The sequence below is a fragment of the Lampetra fluviatilis genome, chromosome 2 (genome assembly GCF_964198595.1).
Source record: "Lampetra fluviatilis chromosome 2, kcLamFluv1.1, whole genome shotgun sequence".
NCBI classification, from domain to species: domain Eukaryota; kingdom Metazoa; phylum Chordata; class Hyperoartia; order Petromyzontiformes; family Petromyzontidae; genus Lampetra; species Lampetra fluviatilis.
Window position 1 is genome coordinate 17,154,188 of NC_136276.1, and position 24,871 is coordinate 17,179,058.

The 24,871-nt window shown below is 40.1% G+C and overlaps 1 protein-coding gene across 4 annotated transcripts in view; it reads left to right on the forward strand.

Moving 5' to 3' along the window:
• Positions 1–24,871, forward strand: part of LOC144943680 (rho GTPase-activating protein 15-like) — an 81,314-nt gene that overhangs the window by 50,738 nt on the left and 5,705 nt on the right. For 3 of the 4 annotated variants that reach the window (XM_078871404.1, XM_078871433.1, XM_078871423.1), the window contains 12 exons: positions 1,954–2,031; positions 3,075–3,539; positions 6,343–6,423; positions 7,942–8,003; positions 10,566–10,653; positions 14,386–14,487; positions 15,203–15,304; positions 16,910–17,057; positions 17,578–17,697; positions 17,840–17,938; positions 21,315–21,392; positions 22,490–22,624. In XM_078871404.1, the coding sequence (XP_078727530.1) occupies positions 1,954–2,031; positions 3,075–3,539; positions 6,343–6,423; positions 7,942–8,003; positions 10,566–10,653; positions 14,386–14,487; positions 15,203–15,304; positions 16,910–17,057; positions 17,578–17,697; positions 17,840–17,938; positions 21,315–21,392; positions 22,490–22,624 (1,558 nt within the window). The remainder of the gene's footprint in view (positions 1–1,953; positions 2,032–3,074; positions 3,540–6,342; positions 6,424–7,941; positions 8,004–10,565; positions 10,654–14,385; positions 14,488–15,202; positions 15,305–16,909; positions 17,058–17,577; positions 17,698–17,839; positions 17,939–21,314; positions 21,393–22,489; positions 22,625–24,871) is intronic. The other variant, XM_078871414.1, reaches the window with a different exon arrangement.

The following is a 24,871-nucleotide window of genomic DNA, read 5'->3' on the forward strand; positions in this document are numbered from 1 at the left end:
GTGGGTGGAACCAAAAATATCAACAAAAGCTGACTCCTTGCCATTTGATCCGGTGTCATGAAAACATTGGTATTCTTACACAGAATTTCCATTCCATTAATGTTTTATATTGGCCATATACAAGAAGCACTGTGAAAATACAGAGAGATGGGCCTTATTAAGATAATTTATTTGCAAACTTCGGCTCAAGTAAAGTGGCCCTGGTTTACTAAAGGTTCCAGTGTTCTTATTTTGATGTTGTGGTAACAATGCCCAATATGACGCATAGCAGTGGTAGAGTATTGTGTGTCACCGAAGCCCTCGTTATATTGTCCTGTGGGTGGCAGCCAAATGTGCTCTAAGACTTCAAGCCAAACAGATGACATCGCCAAGCATTGTGGTGAAAAACTTACTTGAAATGTAATTAGGTCTGTGCATAGCAAAGATCGTCACGTGTGTGATACTCCAACGTGTGGAGAAGATATGAGGTGGGCAGTATCTCACGGTGATGTATGTTTCTGTGACCTACCTGTATGTATTTTTAATTGCAAGCCCTTGATATGTGTGGGTTATCTCCAAAATATAAATAATTAGTAGCACAATTAATTATTATCCTAAATGGTGTCCTCTTGAAAAAAATAAAGAGTTCTGAGCCATGATGAATTTTTCATGAATATTGGACGTGAGTATTGAGAAAATAGAGACCGCGGAAGAATGCAATGGTTAAGGAAAACTGAACCGTCGCAAAGAGGGCAATTTGAACGTTCTTCTGCACATTCCATGCGATGGAGATGAAGAATGTTTTAACGAATGATAAATCCGGAAGAACAGCTGAAACACCTGCAAACAAAAATTTTGGAAATGTTCGAATTTTCTCATTAACGCAGACAATTACGTCAGAGACCACTAGTCCATCTAAAACATCACATTTACTTCAGAAAATACATTGGGATTTAGCAGAACAAGTCACTGGAAGGAAGGAGTCATTAAAACAAGAAAACAATAAAATGGCAGCAGAAGAGGACAACCTTCACGGAGAATCAATTGGGAGACGAAACTGCACAGTTATAGTGCATGCAGCAATAAACGGAATACATCTGCACGGACGTTGCTGCCAACACGGTGTGCCTTTCATTAAATAGTTGTATTGCAGTATTAATACATGCTAACAATCCCAACAAAGCCATGTGGTACACTGTGCTGTATTGGTTATTTCAAAATGGGCTAGGAATTTTGATGAGAAAATTCCTCTTCATAGTGGAAAAATGCCGATGCACTGTAATGAAGCAAGTTTACCATGTGGATTGGTCATCGATTCATGTCACTTCTTGAAGCTGGAATGAAAGAACAGAGAAAGGGCACAATTCATTATTGGTTTATGCCCATCGTCCCACCCCATTATGTATGGATTTTCAGCTCGCTGTGCCCGGTCATCTAGATTTGTAACTTTGCAAGCGTTCCCTCCACCGCTAGAGGACCACGTTCTGCTGTGCGGCAATCTGCACAGTGGATGAGACTGGAGTGGGTGGTGGGGCTAGAATGGAGTTGGAAGACGTGGCCCCCGAATGTGTCTGTTGAGCGAGCGTGGCTATGCCTTTGACGCTATTAAAAAGGGATATCTGTTGCATGTGCTCTACCGCAATTAGGTGGAAACTCTCGTGAAATTATTCTTGTCCGGTTCCTGGAAAGGGGCTCTGCGGTAGAGTGGTAACACTGGAGTTCGATCTCGCACGACTCACAAACACACAAAAAGACAAAGATCCCTCATATAGCTTTAACAGACTGTTGGGGCAAGTGCTGTTAGCGAGCATCTATGAAGGCCGGCACGGCCAGCACCACACCCGGCCACCTTTGTCTCCCCATTGGTGATGTTTTTAGACGCCGATCGAGGTACTCATTTGAGGCTGATTCAACCCTGGTGAGGCCCAGGACCATTGGATTTAATCGCGTGACTGTTGTTTACTTTGTGTGCAGTGGAAGAGGTTGATGGATGAAAATGGCAAGGTGTACTTCTACACGAGCAAGGGGGACAGTGTCTGGGAGCTTCCAAAGGTGATTCGTGGTGTTAATATCTTGATTGATTGATGCCACTTGTTTAACAGAAGTGTGATTCCCTTTATACTTGGAAGTTAGAATCAGAATAACAACCGTGGCTCACATCAGTGATGAGTTATATCTGAACAAGTTCTGTGCCCCAATCCACATTGTGAAGTATGGTCAAGTGACCCCAATAACCGAAAGTAGGCCTTATGTATTATTATTATGAATTTATGTAAATATATATTTAAAATGGGGATTTGACAATGGTTTGCACTAGCTTGTTTTGGTGAATTGACTCAAACAGTAATTTCTGGTGTCTTTGAATAAACATCACGGTAGCAGTAGGAATTTTATTTGGCTGGGTGACAGCATGGCTGAGCAATTGACTCACAATCGGGCAGCGGGACTGACCGAGTGCCTTGGTACAAGTGTAACATAGGCTGCCTGGGCCACCCAGCTGCTTCAAACCATTGTTAGTGTAGCCAGCATTTTTTTTTATATTTTTGAGTCATAGTCTTAGCCTAGTCAATGAAAACCTGTGGAATATTAGTTAAGTCTTCATACACAGATTTCATGTTGTAATTCTCTTAGTCTAGTGGAATAAAGAGGTCAATCATTTAATCTACTCTCAGTTATTGAATGTTGGTGTAAGGGGTGCACAATTGCCCCCTCCTCCACCCCACCACAATATTATCTGGTGAGCCAATCGGCGAACTCGGTAAATATTTTATGTACACATTTGGCCAAATACCACTTTTCTACATCAATTCCGCTGTCCACTGGAGTTTTTCTTGGTCTTCCTCAGGGCAATGCTGTCTCTAATAACGTTAAAGTAAATTAGTTTGGGTCTTCATTCAGACAAGTTAATTTGATTATTTGTAGTAGACGTCGTCACGCTTGATAATTTTTCATACACTCATGATGTCACCGGTGACTGAACTTTGTTGACGGATATATTCAGCACTAAAGTTCACATGTGCTTCCAACGAATGTGATTTGTTTTTTATACTTTTAATTGTCATCTCCCCCCATTCCTCCCGCTCGGCCACAAACAGCTGGAGTCTCCCCCTCCCCCCGAAGAGCCCAGGGCCGGAACCCTCCCTCGTGCATCGCACCCCTCGGAGCGGTCCCTCCACAGCAGCACGCTCCCCCGCGGCACGGGCACCTCATCGTCCTCCTCCTTCTTATCCTCGTCGTCTGCAGCCATGACGCAGGATGTGAAACCCGCACTCAGCAGCTTTGGCATGGCCACGCTACCACGCGCCTCTGTCGGCTCGTCCGACAGGCAGTTTGGCACCGGAGCCGGCGGCAGCAGCAGCAGCAGCAGCGGCATCGGCAGCACCACCTCGGCGTTGGCCGCGACTTCTCTGGTGGCGACACTACGGCCCGGCGGGCCTGACAAGCCTCAGCTCGTGCTGACAGAGCAGGGCACGGTGACGGCAGTCAACTGGCGCGTGCGGCAAAGCGGTCTGGACAGGGCCATCCTAGCCAAGTCGGTGTTCATTCCAGATGAACCAAAGGTATGTGGGGGAGCATGGGCACGCTGTTCTGAGTTGTGCAGAGTTGTGAGAAGCGCTTTCTTGAACTTGGCAATGGCTAATTCTGGGAGACACGTGACTCTTGTATTATTAAAAAATAAATATTCATTTAATTAAATGTTCTAAGTTGATTAATAATTTTTTCATGAATTTACAGTCGAATTTTATGAGCTGTAGCCCACACTGGTAGACTCTTGACTCACAATCCAAAGTAAATGCAAGGAGGTTAATATGTCTCTCAATAATAGTCACTGAAGCAAAGGATTTCAAGTGTTCATCACTAATGTTAAATTGCTGTCTACAATATATTGTAAAGTTGATGTGTCCCTTTTACTCGAGTGAAAATTAGCTGATGCTCATCTCAACTAACAGTACTATCGAGAGGGTAACCATTGTTGACTTCCTACGAAGTGGTTCTTATTTTACCAATCCCAGAGGGTAGATTTTGGGCTGAATTGACTCATGGCTCGATCTGTTGGTGTAGGAATTTTATGTGCTGTTCTATGATTAAATATCATACAAATGCTACATTATCCCCACATATTAAGCCAAGTTATTTTACTATTGTATTAACCTTTGTGAGAATGCATTGGCCATTGGAATTTTTCAGATATAAATATTAAAAAATCCTAACTGAGCCACATGCATCTTTTGGAGTGATGCTTAAAAATGATCAACTTATTTCCATTGCAAAGGTGGCCAAAATCCAGTCACACGGAACAGTTCCCAGCCAGTGATCATGAAAATGTATCTGTTGCTCTGCTGAATGTTTGATAATGTTTGTGACAAGCTAAAAGCACTTCATAAATGCCATGCCCAAACCTTCAAACGAGACGTGTAATAAAGCTAACCAAATGAGTAGTGAACTGATTAACTGAACAGTGCACTTTTAATGTGTGATGCACATTATGCAGTGGCTTTCAATGAATATAGTTTCACCAGCCACAGCTGAATTTTTATTTAAAGCTTTCGTGACCGCAGCGATTCATAGTCTTGATTCTTTCGGTAAAGTCACGTAGAAGGGAAACAATCAAATAATAAAAATATAAAACAATAAAATTCTCACGACGTTTCGACTGCAACACAAGCAATCATCTACAGGTGTGAAAAAACACGGCTACATTTTTTTTATTTTTACCGAAAGAAACAAGAATACAGTCACAGTTGGTTTTGTTTTCTCTCGCAGGAGCAAGCAGGGCATAACAAATAATTATTCAATAACTATAAAGAGTCCAAGCTGTTCAGGTGGAAAAGGGCATGTAATATTGTTTAACAAGCATAGCTAGGTATATATTTTGTGAACTCTTGTTTTATTGAACAGCCCCCTTATTGCTTTTTAAATGACAGCGTTGGTTTATGCATTTCTCCACAGCGTGTAACCACTTCAAAACTGTTTAAAATTCATCAGTTATCCAGAATCGTTGGAGCCTCCTAAATCTCCTTGACCTTCATGTCAGTTTGAGAGTAACTGCCACATTTCCTGCCAGCGTGTCCATGCTGCTGATTTAAAGACCATTTTACCAAGCAAAGTGTAAAAGCGGAGGGAAATATGCTACAAAAATGATGCATCTTGCTATACGCACTGATCTCACTTGATATATGATGGAACTGATGCAGCATTTATTCATGGGGGGAAAGCAAACTGTAAATGTAATGTGTTTAAGGTGTCACATACTCGTGCAACACAATAAACATGATTTGAAGGGCGTTTTCATTTAAGTACTGTAATTGAATCAGTGCCAATGATAATTTCCGATGCAATGAGTGGTAACTAATTTAATTTCAAAGTATTGCAATAAAACACAATTTTAAAAACATGACGTAATAGTTGAATGGCACCAGAAAGATATTGAGTGGAAAATGTATTATCATGTGTGTGTGTGGGGGATCTGTGGCGCAAGTCATTGGTGCCACTGTGCTATGAATCCAGCAATCTGAGTTTGATTCCGCACCATGGCTTACATCAGTGAGTTGTGATGTATGAACTGGTCCTGGGCCTCCTCTTGGTTGATTCAGCCCAAAACTATTATCTTGTGTTCTATAAAAAAAAAACAGCACTAGGGGAGATAAATGCTACCAGGCGTGCTGCTAGCCACAACACCCTGTTGTACGATGTGCCTGTTTTAAAAGGTGCTTGCTTGAAAGCACTTGCCGCAACAATCTGCAATGATCTGTATGACGATACGGAAGAGAGAGAGAGAGGGGGGGTTGTTTCTATTATGTTTGGGAGGACGATGAAGGGTAATGGTTCATCCAGTGCCATACAATTCCTCCACCCTTAGGTGATTCTTTACCTTGCACAACACCAGTAATAATAATGGTATGTGAACCGGTCCTGGGCTTCCTCTAGATTGACTTGGCCTGAAATGAATGCTTTTTGCATTGAGTGAACATCTGCGCTGTCGAGACAAGCACAGACGCGTATGGTGTTAACCAGGCCCACCCGCTCGTGTCTGTGTGCGTCTGTGCGCGCGCACTTGTATCTGATGTCAGCCTTTCCAACTGCCGTGCCAACTGTTGGCACAGTAGGGAGCACAGATGGTTCATCTGCCAGTCATCTTGGTCAGTCAATCCACGGCACCTGGGTCTGTCCCGTGACCTCCAGTCAGTGAGCCTTCAACACTTCCCGTGGAACTCAAAGTGCACCTAGCCTGGCACAATTACTGTGGTGACGTCACCGCCACTTAGTGGCGAATGGCAGCTGTTGTTGTCAGCTTAACTCTGCCCTCTGGTCTGTAAGGCTAAAACAGAGGGGATCCTTGTGTTTGTATTTGTGTTTTTGCAGATTACACCGCACAAAAGGACACTTTCAGATCACGACTTGTCGGACAAGGCTGCACCAGCAACTGTAAATCCACTGTCACCAGTAAGAGCCACTATATGGAGAGTCTTGCATAACCAATTGAGGAATAGCATTTGTCAAAGTAGAGAAAGTGCACCTTGCTTTATCATTCTCTGAAACCGCTTCAACCTGAAAAGTAAGTTAAATTAGTTTGGCTTTCCATAAATTGAAATGCAGTGCCGTTTGATTGTTATCATTATATTCTCCCATGTTTTATTTGAAGCTCAGGTTCACTTTGTGTTCATACTATTGTTACGTTAGAGAGAGTGTATTGCAGTTTAACATGTAGGCTTTCACGACCGACACGGCCAATCGGCAAAAAAAGTGTCACCATTCTGGCGAACTGCCCGATGATGCTGGATGTAATTACCAATGAAACGTCGTACTCAAAAAATGTAAATGTTGTGGATTCACTCTTCAACACACCGGTGGGCTAAAGTAGTGAACTATTTGTCTTTTGTCAACGTGACACTTGTTTTGCTGATTGGCCTTGTCGGGTGGTGGAGGGTTACAACACATTTATAAATAACGCGATTTAACCCAAAAACGTTTATTATGAAGAGTGTATTGCAAGCTGCCGCCTCCATCACATGCCCATTGTGTTTGTAAAAAATAAATGCGTTTTTGTTTCATGCAGCATCTACATTTCGTAAGCATTTAGTTTCTCCTTCACAGGTGTACACCTGTTAAGCGTTGGTCGAGACTTTGTATGCCTCTATCTCAATGGACTCTGCAACCAAAAGACCTCAAACTAAAATCTTGCTCTCGTATGAAAACGATTGCATTTCTAGCACCACCAACATTTTCTGTGCTTTCTTTTATTGATTACAAAATAAATGTGGTATTTTTAAAAGTATCTATTCATTGGCCAGGGCCTCAAACAAATGACGTAATTAATTGACTTCACACAAAATCCTATGACCGACCCAGTGAATGTATGCATTTTAAAAGTGAATCGGCCTCAAATGCTGGTTTACCCAAAGAACAACATCTCGTGTTTGGTGTACTGTGAAGTTACCCAAGACCGTCAACCATCGGAGGATTTATTTTCCTAAACAGGCCTGGTTTGCATGCCTCTGGTGCAATGGGATGCTATTCTCTCAGCTGCCTCTTTGGCAATTTGAAGCAAAGTTTTTTCAAACATAGAAATGTCTGGTTTTTAAATAGATGAGTCACTTTTCTCCAGCAGTGGTTTCTGTGTTAATCATGTAGGATTTTTAAGATGATGTGGAAAAAATAACATGTCCAGCATTTGCATGCAATATATTTGCATAGAGAGTGTTAATGTGGTCCTTTTATTTTCAATTACAAAGAAAGGTGTACATTAATGAATAAATGTTGTGGATTACTACAGCTGAGAATATTTCCAAACTTTATTTCCATATTTATGCAGTGTTAATAAAGAATCACACTTTTTAAGAGGTCCATTATATTGTGTTTTGTTTCATTGGAATATTACTTTTTTATACGTAAATTCAATTAATATGTAAGTTATCTACTTGTTGTTTCAATCATAATTACCAAGTTGTTGTGATCTTACAGCCCCTGGACAAAGCTGGAATGCTCAACAAGACCAAGATAATGGAGGCTGGCAAGAAGCTCAGGTTCGTACTGGGTTGTTACACTTGATTCTTGCTGACACAATAGCTTGTGAGCTGTGAATTATTCGTATGTATTGTGAAGTTCGTACAACAACAACTAAGTGTATTTTGAGGCCCTGTGAAGTGTTGAAGGCTCACTGGTAGGTCAGGGAACAGATTCGGGTGCCTTTGGTTGATTGACTGAGTGTTTCATCTCAGAATAGATGAATAATGAACCAAATGAAATATGTATTCGGTGTTTTGATTGGACTATACTATCCACTGCATGTTAAATACTAGAACATCTCAATTGGTAGATACATGGGCATAAGACAAATGCTGACACACTGCAGGCCTTAATGAAGAACATTTATAGTTACATTTTAATAATAATTAACAGCTCTTTGTGAATCCACTGTTGGATAAAGGCCTCCCTATGCCATGTCGGTCATAGGGGGTTTATGGGTCATACTTCACCACACTTGGACAGCATGGGTTGGCTCGGATACCAATTGCTACTGTTGTCAGTTGCGGCTGGGAATCGGGGTGGGTTAATAGCGCAGTGCGCTAACCGCTGCAGCACTGCTCCATCCATGGACACATTTTAAATGTGGCAGGGTGGGTAAAATGAGCACCTTTGAGCCAGCTGTGGTTGCCTTTGGATGGACTGTACCATGCCAGAGGAATGTCAGTTTTTCACCACTTGCTGTAGACTGCCAACAAAGAAAAGTAATTATGAACACATGAGTGAGCACGGAGACGCTGCTTTTTTCTGTATTTTGCATTAGTTAATGTGATTGTTTTAATCGGTATTTTAGGTAAGTCGCTTATGTAATTTGTTTTACATAACGAAGAAAAGGTAAAATTCTCATGTGTAGAGCAAGGGTTCTCTGCATCGCATTACTGCGGCACCTGAATTTGAGGTTTCAGACTTTTGATGTAATGTCTCTTCCAAAAACCACTCACTCATTTGAATGCACATATATAATAATTTCATAATACACAAACATTTTTTGAGCGTTTTACCTAACTGTTGTGTCTAAACAAACAGACATACCGATTTCTTTGAGTCATGTCTGCTGTTAGCGTGAAATCCTTCTTGAGCATAATAACTGGTTTCAACAACAGATGAGCAAATGTTTGAACTCTAAAACTTATATGCAGAGCTATGTCTTCTTTTTCAATTGTGGCATGTCCCTGAAAGTAATTAAAGCAACTTCATTAGGTTTTTGCTAAGGTCAACCCCTTGCCTGAAACACGATTGGCACTACCACCTCCAGTGTTCTATTAAAAAACTACTCCATATTCAGGCACTTCATGCTTTAAATCAGTAAATAAAAAATTACTGACATGAACACAGTGAATGTTGCAATTGTGAATTTAATTGCAAAAATCTTATGAAACACGTGGATCTCATTATTTTGTCAGAAAGATGTGTATGGAATGGATTGTTAGCATTACTTATCAATAGCTCTTATTGTACTATGCTGCTTGACGATTTGTATGAAATTACTGTGGTTCAACTCAACATTATTATCACATGGCATGAAATGTTAATAAACTGTCATTTTCGTTATGGATTCTGATATCAGAGGTGACACCAGTCAATGGCTGGTGCCTTAACTGTATAGATTTGAATTTTGATTTAAAGCTTTCGTGACTGCAGGGATTCATATTCTTGGTTCTTTCGGTAAAGTCACATAGAAGGGAAACAAAATAAAAAACATTTAAAACAATCAAATTCTCACGACGTTTCGATTGCAACACAAGCAATCGTCATCAGGTGTGAAACCCACAGCAAGAAAAAAAAACGTCGTGAGAATTTTATTGTTTTATATTTTTATTATTATTTTATTGTTTCCCCTTCTACGTGACTTCACCGAAAGAACCAAGAATATGTATATATTTTATTATTTGGTTGATATAAATGATCACGTGATAAGCCACTTCGTTGAACTATCATTTGTGGCCAGGACGCTTCTGAAAAATAACTAATAGCTCAGTGGGCTTTCCCTGGTAAAATTAAAAATAAGTTAGTTTTCATCTGTTTATATTTAGTGATTTGCTTACCTTTCCTATACTTTGCAATCCTATCGTTTTTTTTGTATTGTTTGTTATTGTAACTTTCTGACCCGTACCTCCTGGACATCTGTAAACAATAACTTCATAGCCTATCAGATTTCTCCAGGATAAATAGTTTCTGATAATGAATAATAATCTGATATGTACGGGCTTATGTGGAGATGTATAATGTTTACGTCAACAAGTACATTCGTGGGGGCAAATTCTTGACTAGTGCAATGCTATGATGTACAGTAAAACCTTGGATTGCGAGTAACTTGGTCTGCAAGTGTTTTGCAAGACGAGCAAATTTTTTTTAAATAAATATGAATTTGATAAACGAGCGAGGTCTTGCAATACGAGTAGTACGTATACGCTTTGTCTGCCGAGAGTCACGTGATCACAACTGATATACGAGTGCTTTGGATTACAAACATGTATCCGGAACGAATTATGCTCGCAATCCAACTGTACTCAATACTGAATGCTACTGTACTGACAGTGACCATAAATGTGATTTTTCAGGAAGAATTGGGCTCCCTCATGGGTGGTGCTGAGTGGAAGCAGTCTGGTTTTCCACAAGGAGCCAAAAGCACAAACTGCTGCCAGCTGGGTAAGTCTTATCGCCGACTGATCATCGGGCACAATTTTATTTTAGCGTTCTCTCAGGGACGGGCGTTTTCAATTCAATAAACCAAGCCTAAGGATTTGAGTGTCAAGACCAGAGTGACTTTCAAAAGTAGGTTAGTGAAACATGTTGGGGAAACATGAGAATAAACCTGATCTCCATTTTTAGCAGATATGTTTTTCTTTTTCCTTCGCTGAAAGTTATTGTTTGGATTGAACAGATAGTATTTCTGTCTGGGAGCAGGCTTTTAATTAGGTCTGGTGGTGACATGATCATTATCCAAATCACATATCTAAAAACACAGCATTTCAACAGCGAAAATAATGGTTCTGCTTTTGAAAATTTGCATAATCCCTTTGTTTACATGAACAGCTCCCTCCTGTGCTCACAAACCCGACTGCCGTTCGGTTTTGGCCCCGTTTATGTTTCATCTTATTCAAATGCCCTGCTATGCAGCAGGAAAATATTTTTGTGACCGCAAATGCATATGATTTTCAACCTCTTCTTTCAAAAGTTTTAAAAGAAGGACCTCTGTTTTACTTTCTCTGGAACATATGTAAATGTATGCACGTGGTGCCGTTTCAGGGAGGGGATTGGATGTGTGTGGTTAAGGGAGGGAGGTGATAGGGTCTGTGTGGTAAATGGAAGGTGATAGGGTGTGTGTGGTAAAGGTGCTTTGGAGGAATTTAGAGCAGCATTTCTCTCCTCCCACCATGTGATGTGAAGTTAATGAGGAATAACAGCTTTGTAAACTCTTCACTTAAAAGCCTTGCCGACACATCTATAACGTGCAGTCGAATTAATTTATTTTGAACGATGAAATCTAGCGAACCGGTTTATTCCACAATCCGCTATTCTATCTGCATCTTCTACTGTAACCTTACTCCCATCCTCTATTGGTCTCGATCTCTCTACCCGGCAGAGTGTGGTGTCCAACATGCTACTGAGCCTGGTCGCCGCTTGGAAGGGCTCGACAAAGATTCACCGAGCTGTCACGCGTGTAAAACATAGACTCGCGTTTTCACTCGCTTCGCCATCCATACCGTGTGGCTGGGCACTGTTGAATAGGATCTGTTAACCTTTCAAACGTGTTTAATCGTAAACTATTTCTATTATCTTACTAACGTACATACAATCGGCCAGTGTTGTTGGCTGCCTATGCTGCTCCGCTTACTACTTGATATCGGCCTCTTTTGTTTGTGCATCTGTATGTCACCCGTAATAGAACACCGGCACATGCAGCTATAACTGTGACAAGTATTTTGAGTAAACGCCAAACAACTGAGCGCTTCTATATTGGTATCACTATTGTAATCGCTTCAGTGTTGTATCACGGATAGTTTTGTCCTGCTGCATTGCACTGAGGGGCAGTTATGTGGAAAACGAGCCATGTCAGCTCAGAGGACCCAAATGGACTAGGCACAACAACATTTAAGGCAGTTAAACAAACAATTTTCCAGAAGCCGATGAGAATTAACTCCTCATGACGCAGATAGAATGAACGCCATAAGAATATAAACAATGCACGTGAAACATAACAACAAAAAACAGACATCGAAAAATCGGTGCGTTCCATACCATCGTGTACAGCATTTTTTTTCTAATGTTATCTATACTGGCCACAGATGCTGCTGTAAAAGGAGATGTTTTGAAGTGTATGATGCACAATTACAGAGTTTTTTAAAACAGTGTATTATGGGCTTCATGTCTTTTCTTTACTCTCATGTGTGTTTTAGATCCTTCATCGGCTCATCCTCATTGTCAAGATTTTGAATTTTGCACTGTAGCAGCAAGCCACATTCAGCTCTATCATTATTAAAACATAACACAACGTACAAACATGCGCAAGCGAATGTACACATTGATGCTTGTTTTATATTCTTCCTCTTGAGTATAATTTTTCTTCTCTAAACATTGTGCCTAGGAACACATTTTTTTGTTTTGTTTAAAACATTGCACACTCGAGCACAATTTGCACTTTCAAAAGAGGCCGATAATGCAAGGTTGTGATGTCGCGTTAATGCATAGCAATGTGTCTTGCTTACAGAATGCCGACAATTCTCCCACTGAAAGTTAATGAAAATAATTGTATAACTGGCGCGCGTGAAGTGCACTTTTACACGATGTTCTGTGTGGTTGAACTGTCGTCTGTGCACATGATTGGTGACTAATTGCCGAATTACCATCATAAACACGACTGCAAAACCTGAGGCTGATTCCTTTGGCATCTTTGAATCCGTGGGATATGTATTAATTGGCCATGCAGAGTGTATCATCTCTGATGCCGATCTCTTGCAAAAGATGGCAGTCTATCCCTTGGTGTGGATCCTTTCCATTGAAAGGAATGCCTTTAAACATGTTTTTGTGCCACAAATATACAACATCTCTACTGTGGATAAATTGCAAGATTGAAGCAAAAATGCAGCCTTGCTTCTGTTTGACTCAATGGAAAATTTAGTGTGGCTGCATCACGTGACGTATGGGGTCACTGGCAATATCCAGTTGTCATCATGCATTGCATCCTGATGAAGAATCACAGGCATCTGCTTGAGGTGCAGTGTCAATGTGGTGTAGGTGTGTATGTGTACGCTGAGACAATATTGGCTACGCCTCAATGTAGGACCCTGCAAATGGAAGTAAACCATCCTGCACCTTTTTGTGAATTGTAACATTTTTAATATTGCTCTGATGGTTTATTTTCACAAGTAACATGCTTGCATTAAACAGCTTAAAGAGTGTGCATAATACTACTGAGAGTGCAGTTTTGTCAAGTTCACGGTGAATCAATTAATCTTTAGCATCAACATGCATCTAGCTGGTGTCAATGGTTTGCAGCTGAACATGCACGTTATGCTAATTGAGAAGTAATTGCAATTATTACATATTACATATAGTTTACATAAACTATATGTAGAGATTTTGCTTTTGAGACTGCGACGTATGACGTGAAAGTTTGTAATTACCAACGTAGTTTTTTTTACCCGAGAGCATTGTTATTGAATTAAATAAATGTGACTCCCACACACCTTGAGTTTTATTCTGCGTTTATAATTGGATATACGACCATGCTCACAAATTTAATGAACCCTGTGCACATTAAAGCGGATGTAGTTCAAACCTGGCAAGTGTGGATATGTGCATTTAATTTTAATTGACTGCAGCGATATTAACCCTGTTGCCTCTCCCATAAATGTGGATTTACATCCCTGTTACCGTTAGTGTTGCCTATTGCTCATGCGAGGCAACTTGATACTCATGGTAAATGTGTGCGCTTCTCTTTAATGCATTGTTCTCCGCATACTTGGTAAATAAAACTCGGTCTTGTCCACCCTTATGAAAATCACTATAACCACCTAAAATACCTGTAACTATTTGTAAAATAAATATATAACATTGGCCAATTGTTGTTACCTTAATAATGTTTGAACATCGATGTATCTCGGTCAAAATAATGAAATAATATCAATAAACTTTATTTTACTCTGCTAGGTATACTTCCTTAAGTGATAATAAGCGTGTGTCGCTTGGGAATATTAATAATCATCTTGGACATTGTGTGCCACTTAACAACAGAATCATAATCCGTTACGAGGGGTATAATCAAGGGCAGATAGCATATAACAACTTCATAGGATCATTTAACTACGCGCAACATTATGTTTTGTATTACCGCACTGCCGCCCGTAACGCGCGTCGTGGACCATTTCTGTATTCCAGAAACCGGGCTCGGCACAGAGCAAGCCCGAGGGCTCGGTGGAGCTACGTGGAGCCCACGTGGAGTGGGCCCGGGACAAGTCGAGCAAGAAGAATGTCTTTCAGGTTTGTAGGCGGAACCTCGTTGCCATCGAGCTGAGCCTCGGGCACAAAATAGCCATCGGGGTTTCGCGACAGCTGGCTTGGTGCTGCACCCCACCCAGCTTGGTGACGTTACACGTGGGGTGGGGGGGGTCACCTTATTGACTGTGCATCTCGTGCTCTTGGTCGCATCCTGATGCAGCAATGGCAACTGGCTTCACGGAAAGAAAGAAACGAGGCCGGGTCTTTACGGAACAAATGGCGCTTCGTGTCCGGTTTTGAAATTTTGCTGCAAACTTTGATTGTTATGTTGGTGTTGTGACACTTCATAGCTCGTATTGCCGTAAACCAGCAATTATCTTATTATTAGTTCTTTCGGTAAATTCACGTAGAAGGGAAACAATAAAATAATAAAAATATAAAACAATACAATTCTCATGACGTTTAGATTGCAACACAAGCAATCATCATCATTTCAAAAATACAAAGCAAAAAGTAAATTTGAAAAAAGTGGCCACTTTTTTCTAATTTTCTTGCTGTGGTTTTCACACCTGGTGATGATTACTTGTGTTGCAATCGAAACGTCGTGATAATTTAGTTGTTTGATATTTTTATTATTTTATTATTTCCCTTCTACGTGACTTTACCGAAAGAACCAATAATATGAATCCCTGCAGTCACGAAAGCTTTAAATAAAAATTCAGCAATTCTCTTGTTCTCTTGTTATGGTTTTCCATAGATCCAAGCGGGGACGGGATATCATGAGTTCCTTCTGCAATCGGATAATGATGCCATTATCAATGAGTGGTTTCAAGCCATAAGGAGCGTCATACAAAAACTGGTCAGTGCCCACAGCCTGCCACTTGGCCACTTGCATTCATTTTATGTCATTGATTACATTGAAATGTAGTTGCAGAAATGCCGAGTGTTCTCTACACAGATCTCTTCGTGTCCTGATTTTCTCAAACCAATGCTCCTCAACATCCTCCTTTGCATCATTCGACAAATATTAGTTATGTTGCTGATGCTGTTGCCACCAAAGCATATACTTATTATTGTTATTGATACAGCACTTGCTTTGAAGGTCTATCAGCAATGCAGAAGACCTGTAATAATACCCTTCCCATATTTTCTATTGACATTGTTTACTTGCCATGTGCAATGCAAGGTAAAAAAACATGTACAACTGAGGGCCACACGGTATTGAACAGTTCTATGAACAGCATAGGAATGCGTCACCCTGTGACAGAGAATCTCACAAAAGGCACACCGTTTAATTATAATCTTCGCAGAGTATGTATTAAATGTTGGTAAAACCATTGTTTTTTGACAGCCGAAATTTGACCATATTGTCAAACCAAAATTTTGTCTTTTTGCTTTGTATTTTTTGCTCATCGATTATTAACCAGGCTCAGACCAACTAATTTTACTTGGCGATTAGCGCGGTTGGCTACGTACGGTGTGAAACATGCATACATACATACAGCTGACCCCATCTTGGGCTCCATCTTGGGCTCGACACCGATGAAGGAGAGCTTGATAGCTCATCGGGTTCTTCCAGCTTTGGTCTATTTACGGGGCGCTGCTGAGATTTTAATGTAGAATCTCAGCAGTGCTTGTTTAACGCTCTGACCCCTTGAAATAACGTGGACACCTCACATGTATACACTTCTAATCAATTAATATTTAAAAGATCACAATTTCAGTGTTGTAGAGCTGCATAGGGTGCCATTGCATACACACACATACTCGGCTCGGATTGGGCAGTGTTACAGGTTTTCACAACGCTGTGTATTGACATCAGTGTATGATAGTGTTTACCTGAGGTAAGCTTGTTATGAGAAAGACCTTGTACTTTGTCATTATCACTACATGATTCTACCTACACCAGTTTCAGTTTAACAATATTTACAACCAATATGTTTGAGCGATTGCATCATTGCATTGGAAATTATGTCATGCAGTGATATCATTTGAGGAGTGTTCTGGAGAGACTTTGTAGCACACAAGAGCTCATTGTCCAGAAAGTAGTGTTATGTTGAGAGTAGATGGATTAAATGGCCAAAGTAAATGAATGAATGCAGTCATTGTTTGGCCATCTGTAGGGTAATACTACAAAAACAACTATCAAAAGTGGATTGTCAGCATGGCTCACCTATATAATGTTTGCATATATATGTGGATTGCCAAGTTTTTTTCCAAGACACTCCTCATTTGTGAAATGTGTGAGGTGGTGGCCACCAATTTTTCTGCATGGCAGTGTCATTGAAATCCTAGTTTTGTGTCACCACCATTCAGCTTTACCGAAGGGACATTCCCTTATATAATGGCTTAATAATGGCTTAATGTGTCGTTGAACACAGCTCATTCATGGAGACTTCAAATTAAAAGCTCATTAACTTTACTGACCATGTCTTATAAACGACTGTTGCACGTGTCACTCCAGAGCAGTGAGCCAGGAAACCGGGATGAGGTGTTTCTCAGTGTGGTGAAATTTGGTGGAAACTTTGACGAGGTCGATGGCAGTGGCGGAGAAGAGGAGAGCAGCGAGTCACCTTTGCGGGAAAAGTCCAAGGATTCCAAGAAGCATTGGGGTTAGTGCTGTGCTCGTTATAACCCTAATATTGCCTCTCTCTGCCTACTGGGTGTTGTGGCACTATCATATGGTCCCAATGAATATCTGTATTTCAATCCTGTTAATAATCTGTTCATTCATTGTGAATCACCTGGACTGCAGATAACAAGAAATATTGCCTTTCCCCTAAATAATAGGTGAGGTGATAAGAGGACGACAAGAGATACTACACTTTACTCTTACATCTGCCTCGAGCAATTGCATTGTTCACTTGTCTACTTTTATTCAGAGACATCGCATTGACCGTTAAGAATTGAATGTTGGACAGTGGATGAGTTTGGCCGTGGAATTTCAGCCAAAGTATAGTTTTGCTCAAGAGGGATGACTAGCGTGTAAATGGCGCGATTAAATCAGCGCATGCAGGAGCATGGGACATGACGATGACATGGGGAGGTCGTCATCCTGCAGTGAATAAATGATGATAATGACTAATTTTATTTCGAATATACCCGTTTTTTTCCCTCTCCTTTGTTCACTAGCAGTCAGTAAACCAGCAGTGGTGGAAAGCACGGACAAAAAGAAAGCCAAAAGGAAATTGATGAAATTCTTTCCGAAGAGGCCACCAATCCAGTCACTGAGAGACAAAGGCCTCATCAAAGGTGAGAGTTCCGTCGCCGGGCCCTATGAGATGCAAGCGTTGTCACATCGCAGCCGCCACATCCGTCACTGTGTGATGGCCGAGGTCAATTGGCAAGGTGACATCGTTAATGGTTTTGCTGCTTGGTTTCTCTTTTGACGCAGAGCAAGTGTTTGGCTGTCCATTGGCAATGCTGTGTGAACGGGAAAACACCGCCGTGCCCAAGTTTGTCCAACTCAGCATCGAGACTGTTGACAAAAGAGGTAAACAGTGTTTGACCGCCTGACCTTTTTTTAAAAATACTCTTCCTGAATGTGCACCTTATGTATTTCAAGAGTTCCATACTGATGTGTAATTGGTCATTATGTTATTTAAAACAAAGAGAATAGATCTCGACTTAAAGCTTTCGTGACTGCAGGAATTCACATTCTTTGGGTCTTTCGGTAAAGTCACGTTACTTTACCCAAAGACCCAAAGAATATAAAGAGAATCGAATTAATGCAAGATTAAATTGTTTGGTACAATGTATGTTTATGCTGGGATTTCAGCCACTTTTAATTCAAAATTTACATGTTAATTTTTTCTCTAACCCCTCCCTCTCTCTGCCTCCGCCCCCCTCTGTCTATTTAAGGCCACCCCACAGAGACGATCCCCCTCTCTGTACCTGTGTTACTCTCTCTATGTATCTTGGTGATATCTGTCTGCTTATATATCTGTCTATAGTTTTCTGGTTAGATTTTTTGTTGCTATATCATTTATACCTGATGATGATTGCTTGTGTTGCAATCGAAACGTCGTATGCTATTATTTAATTTATTATTTTATCTTTATACATGACTTTACCGAAAGAACCAAAGAATAATTCCTGCAGTCACGAAAGCTCCAAAATTATGATTGAACCACTTCTTTGGGTGATTGCTGTGTAATTCCACAGTTTAATAGCGCCCCCTATGTACGCTTTTAAGAACTTCACTTACTTCTCCCAAGGGTCAATAAGTGTGTGTTTAAGTCTTGCGTGGTGACTTGCTTTTTGTTTTTTTCGTAACAGAATGAAAATAGCTTACACTTAAATGACTTGTATAGTGTTTTATTGTGATGCATTGGTTAAACAATTGCTACGTTCTGTTTAGTCACACAACTTTTGGTGATTTATTTGGTGATGTTGCATCGCCAGTGGTGCACAAGCACAATTAACAAAGCACTCAACACATTCTTCACTAACACCATTGCCTTAAGAAAAAACAACAGGTGACATTTTTAGCAAATGGGCCTTCTTCATAGTGCTTAAATAGAGAGACCAGATGAGAATCGCATAAAAACTAATTCTGATGACTAGTTTTTATCTCGGCATATCGTGAACTAATTTTAGCCACTGGGTAACAGACAAACCCTTTGTTGATGGTTGCTAAACCAGTTCTGTCAGGACTGTTTATGGACCCAGTGCAAGTTATCAGACTGCCAATGTGCACATTCTGAAATGTTTTAACTTCTTTTGACATCACCAATCAGCGGTGCAAGTCAGTACGCATCGAACTGCGTATTTTGATTGTTTTCTTCACACTAATCTGTGCCATGAACACCTATAGAAAGTGGATATAATAGACCACACTTGTGACTGGTACATCTGCATGTTGCAGCTTATTATGTTGCAGTTATTTAGTATATTCAAGTCATTGAAATATTTCCTGATGGAAATTACTTTGCATTTGTGCGTTATATGAAGGCTCAAGTTCAGCCTCAAATGTATGTGGAAATAAATAAATAAATATTATTGACGTATGAAATGCCCATTACGTTTAACACACACTTAATCTTTGATGTGCTTTAGAAATTGTATATAAATTACAGGAATGCGGTAGTCATTTTGGCACGTCAAATTATGCTGCAACACATGTTTTTCCATTAATCAATGATGAAGGCAGCTTTATGCATTGTGTGTCACTGAGTTTCCAATTAGAAAGTAGGATTAACGATCTTGACTTTTTCCAAAAGTAAAGTATTTGCATGGATTGGGCAACTTATCATTTTCCACTACACAATTGTTTATCGTTGACAGTCACCAGGATTTTCCCATTATTTTAGTCGTAACCTGTAGATCGTACGCAATCTGACATGTAGCTTATTTTCACTGGAAAATATTGACGGTGTCATAAATACATTCATTTGCCAAAATATAAAGGATATACACATGTTTCGATTTAAAGCTTTCGTGACTGCAGGGATTCATCTTCTTGGTTCTTTCGGTAAAGTCACGTAGAAGGGAAGTAATAAAATAATAAAAGTAAAACATAATAAAATAATTCTCACGACGTTTCGGCCACAACGCAAGCAGCCGTCCTCAGGTGAAACCAGGTCTGTCGAGGCGACAGCGTCTGAGGCGACAGTGTCTGAAGTTCAGACGCTGTCGCCTCGACAGACCTGGTTTCACCTGAAGTTCAGACGCTGTCGCCTCGACAGACCTGGTTTCACCTGAGGACGGCTGCTTGCGTAGTGGCCGAAACGTCGTGAGAATTATTTTATTATGTTTTATTTTTATTATTTTATTACTTCCCTTCTACGTGACTTTACCGAAAGAACCAAGAAGACATACACATGTGTTTATCCTTTTCACAAGTAGGCTAAGTATTTTTAAAAACCCTCTACATTTTCATCTGATTTTCATCTGATTTTACTATTTTTTTATTCAAATAAATCTTTTTCACACAAAAAATGAATTGGTAACCCGAATTATTAGAAAATCGGCATCATTTACACAGCAGAACCAATGGAATCGGTCACAGTGTAGTATTGCATCCTTTCAATGGTGGAAACGCAGATGCATAGTGTGTTCATCTCCTATTCACCGGTGCAATCCGAAGAAAACTTCTCCCCACAGTGGCGAGATGTTTACTACCTCTTCTAGTATACAGGAGGTCGTGGGTTCTATCTTGACCCTGACATACTCTTAGTTCTTTCGGTAAAGTCACGTAGGTAAAAAAATGAAATAAAAATTAATAAAAATAAAACAATAAAAATCACGACGTTTCGGAGGCAACGGAAGCTTGTGTTGCCTCCGAAACGTGATTTTTATTGTTTTATTTTTATGAATTTTTATTTCATTTTTTTAATTAATAAAAATAAAATAATAAAAAATCACGACGTTTCGGAGGCAACACAAGCTTCCGTTGCCTCCGAAACGTCGTGATTTTTATTGTTTTATTTTTATTAATTTTAATTTCAATTTTTTACCTACGTGACTTTACCGAAAGAACTAAGAGTATGAATCCTTGCAGTCACGAAAGCTTCAAATCTAGAACTTTACCCTGACACTTGTATATTTTGAGTTTGCATGTTCTCCCTGCAGTTGCGCAGATTTTTCTCCGAGTCCTCCAGTTTTTCTCTCCATTTTGAAACATGCATTGAGAGTATTCGGCTGCCTTAACTTTCCACGTGACAAGCCACTTCATTTAGCAATCATTTGTGGCCAAGTCTCTTCTGAAAAAGAGCTATATACCTGAGCAGCCCTTACCTAGTAAAAAAAATACAAAAAGTTTTCAAGTGCCGTATTATAGTGTAGTGGTGGCTGATGTTCAATAACCATCGCCGTACAATGCAATTTGAAAGCTTTCGACATTTCTGTGTTTTTTTCTTTCTTTTCAGGACTCTGCATAGATGGAATCTACCGGGTTAGCGGGAACTTGGCCACGATACAGAAGCTGCGCTTCCTTGTGGATCATGGTAAGGGATGAAAGATGGTGATGCCAATTCGCAAATGACATGCCACACGAGGGTAAACCTTTAAATCAATCCTGAACGGCCTTTCGTGATAATATACAAGGAAATTAACAATGCGGATTACAGACCTATGTAACTGGGTCACAAATCGTTCCAGGTTTAAGAAGTTGCCTGTTGCAGTTAATAGTGATTGTATCAGCTGTGTATGAAGTCATTTTATTTGCACATAAAGCTGTTTTGCCACTGGATTACACAAAAGGCTTTTTAATGTCAGCTGCGGTAAGTGCCTGCAAAATAATGATGAATAAAACATTTAATTAATTGCAAAGCTCAATATATTTAGTTTTATAAATGTTCCGTGTAATATATTGGAATATCTGTCGTGCAACAATGCACCATTACAGATATTAAATCCAGTGACTGATCTACTTACGTTATGAAAACATTACAGAAGAAAATAAGCATGGGCTTTATTAGTCATGTAAATTGACTCTAATCTGAAAAGTCTTGTTTATATTTAGTTCACCCTGCTTTTTTAATAATGTGTGTTCCCCATAGCCTGCAAATGCCATACAATATGAACGTATGATTAATAACCAATTCAGCTTTTGCGAAGGACATTCTTTAAAAGCGGCGTTGTTTTTTAAATGCAAGATTTATTGGTGAGCAGGGAGGTGCATATATGATGTGGGGAGTCCGCTTAGCAATACTGTCAGGCGCTTCTCATGGTGGTTGGCGGTGAGCAGGCCCGGACTGGACATAGGGCAGTCAGCGCAATTGTTCAGTGGGCCTATTCATTCCGAGTGCTGATGGGCAGGTCTGTGTAAAATATATTGCACTATTCGGCAGCCCAAGAAATTCTTCCTTACCGGTCCATTTGTTTTTTGGGCCAACCCAAATGGACCAATGAGATCCCATGGCAATTTGGGCTGGTGTGTTTGCAAATGCCTGGGTTGATTTTTTTGTGCCAGTCCATCACTGGTGGTAAACTTAGGTTCGTGACCAAATGCTCGCTTAGCTCCTCTCCACTGCATTCCCCCAAAGTGACCAGAGTGTTATGTGCCAAGTTCCAAGCCATTCTCTGTTCTTGTGCTGTGCAGAAGAGAAGGTGAGCTTGGATGAGAGCCACTGGGAAGACATCCACGTCATCACCGGAGCCCTCAAGATGTTCTTCCGGGAGCTTCCTGAGCCCCTCTTCCCATTCAACCAGTTTGATCTCTTCATTAGTGCCATAAGTATGTGACACGGCACCTGCACGTTCATTACAATTACCACCTCCCGAAAAAAATACGTCATTCCCGGCCTTTCAACTAATTTTAACTGCTGGTCATATTTCCATTTTCAAAAGCATCTCCGAAGGTTGCATTCATTACACGCAAAGTGCTCGCCACAAATGCACCTTGCCTTGTTGATCTCGTCAACGAGCATAAACCATCACGCAAACTCCGGTCATTCTCGCAGTAGCGGCTTTTGGCTAACTTTTGAACAAAGACGGTCACCGCATCGTGTGCTTTCAGATGCACTTATGTGGCCGTCTGGAATGCTCTTCCTTCCCATGTTAGGAAACCACTGGAGCTGTGTACTTTAATAAGTTTGTTGTCCTTCCCCCGCACCTCCGATTAGCACGGTTGGCTATATATGGTGCGAAAGAAGTTCAACATACATACATAATCATATCCTTTATAATAACAATATAATCATCATCATATCCTTCATGCAGGAAAATAAAGTGAATTAAAAAAAATTATAAAAAATATCACGACGTTTCGATTGCAACACAAGCAATCGTCATCAGGTCATCAGGTGACGATTGATTGTGTTGAAGCGTCGTGATATTTTTATGATTTATTATTATTTTCATTCTTTTCATTTTAATTTTTATTATTTTATTGTTCTATCTACGTGACTTTACCGACAGACCCAAAAAATAAGTAAATCATTATTAAATTATTGTTTCATTCGAGTCGCTTACCATCACCATGAAGTGAAGCGGACGTGAAGAGCTCAGGTCATCGGAAGTGGAAGGCTGGTGACATTTTCTGATGAGCTTGGAAATGTTCTTCAGTTTTTTGTAAAATAAATGAGAGGGCACCGACTGCTATAGAGAGAACACATCCAACTGCATGGGTTTAATGAATTACATACAACAGTTAAGTAAATATTGGAGGCTTAGAATTGGTAGTGCACATTCACATCAATTGTATTTCTTACAACGGTCAGTAGTAGCATCGTAGACTTACTCACCATATAATAAGTGCATCTAGAGCTTTCTACACAAGATTAGCATCGAGCTTTCCACCGTCTCCTACCACATGCTGCTTAATTAGCACGTCAACTGTTTTGGTGGTAATTGGAAAAAAATCAAGTTTGCATGTACTGTATTTATTTATTTAACCTTTCTGGCTCATATCAAATTCTGGTTTCAGTCTGACTTCATGACGTTTTACTCTATTCAGCTTAATCAATAACTATTTGAAACCTGCCAATCCCCAAAATGTACAACATATTTCCTCTAATACATATTACAAGAAACAAAAAAAATGAAACTAGCTAAGCTTGTTGATAAATATTCAGACCCGTAATTTATCAGAAGCTTCAACAAGTTGAAGCTATTTGGAAATGAGATTCTTCAATGCTTGCCACTGCGTAAAATGCATGCCTGAATGAGTTTACATAGTTGTTACTCCAAACCGGGATTCGTGTTTAGTAATTGGCAGAGCCAACGGGTACTTTGTTGACTCTTGCATTTTCCTGTTGAAAATTGTATGTCACTTGAAGCATAAAATGCTCACTCTAAGGTAGTCTACTGGAAAAAGTCTCAGTGTCAAAAGCAACAATATATTCATACTCTTCAACATGCCATCAAACAAACCATTTTATGAACTACAAATGTCAGAATATATTGAGCTGTGCCCTTGCATAATGACATGACAATAATCCTGCCTTAAAATAATACATATGTAACAGGCAACGGTTTGGGAAAATGGACCTTCATAACACAATATTATGACATAAGATATCACTGAAATTCTATAAACATTGTGTATATATACCTTTTATGAATATCAGGGGTTGGAGTGGTCAGGCAGTTGTTAGTACACTTTACTTATGAACCCAGCTGGCCTGCGTTTGGTCCCTGGCTAACATAAGTGGCGAATTATATATTAACCAGTCCTGGTCCTCTTCCTTTACCTACCTACACTAACCAGCATGATGCAGTATGACTAAACATATAACACCATGACTCACATGGTTAGGGGAGGCCTGAATGGAATTGTGGGTTGACAAAAGGTTGTTCGTTATTGTAACATGATTTCTGAAAAAAAACAACCAAATAACATCGGGGACAAGGATTCTATTCTATTCTTTTGGGTTTTCGGTAAAGTCACGTAGATAGGTTCAAATTAAATAACAAGGATTATATCAATGACTTTAGAATTACCCTCCTGTCACGACCACAAAAGTACTTAAGTTGCAGTGCA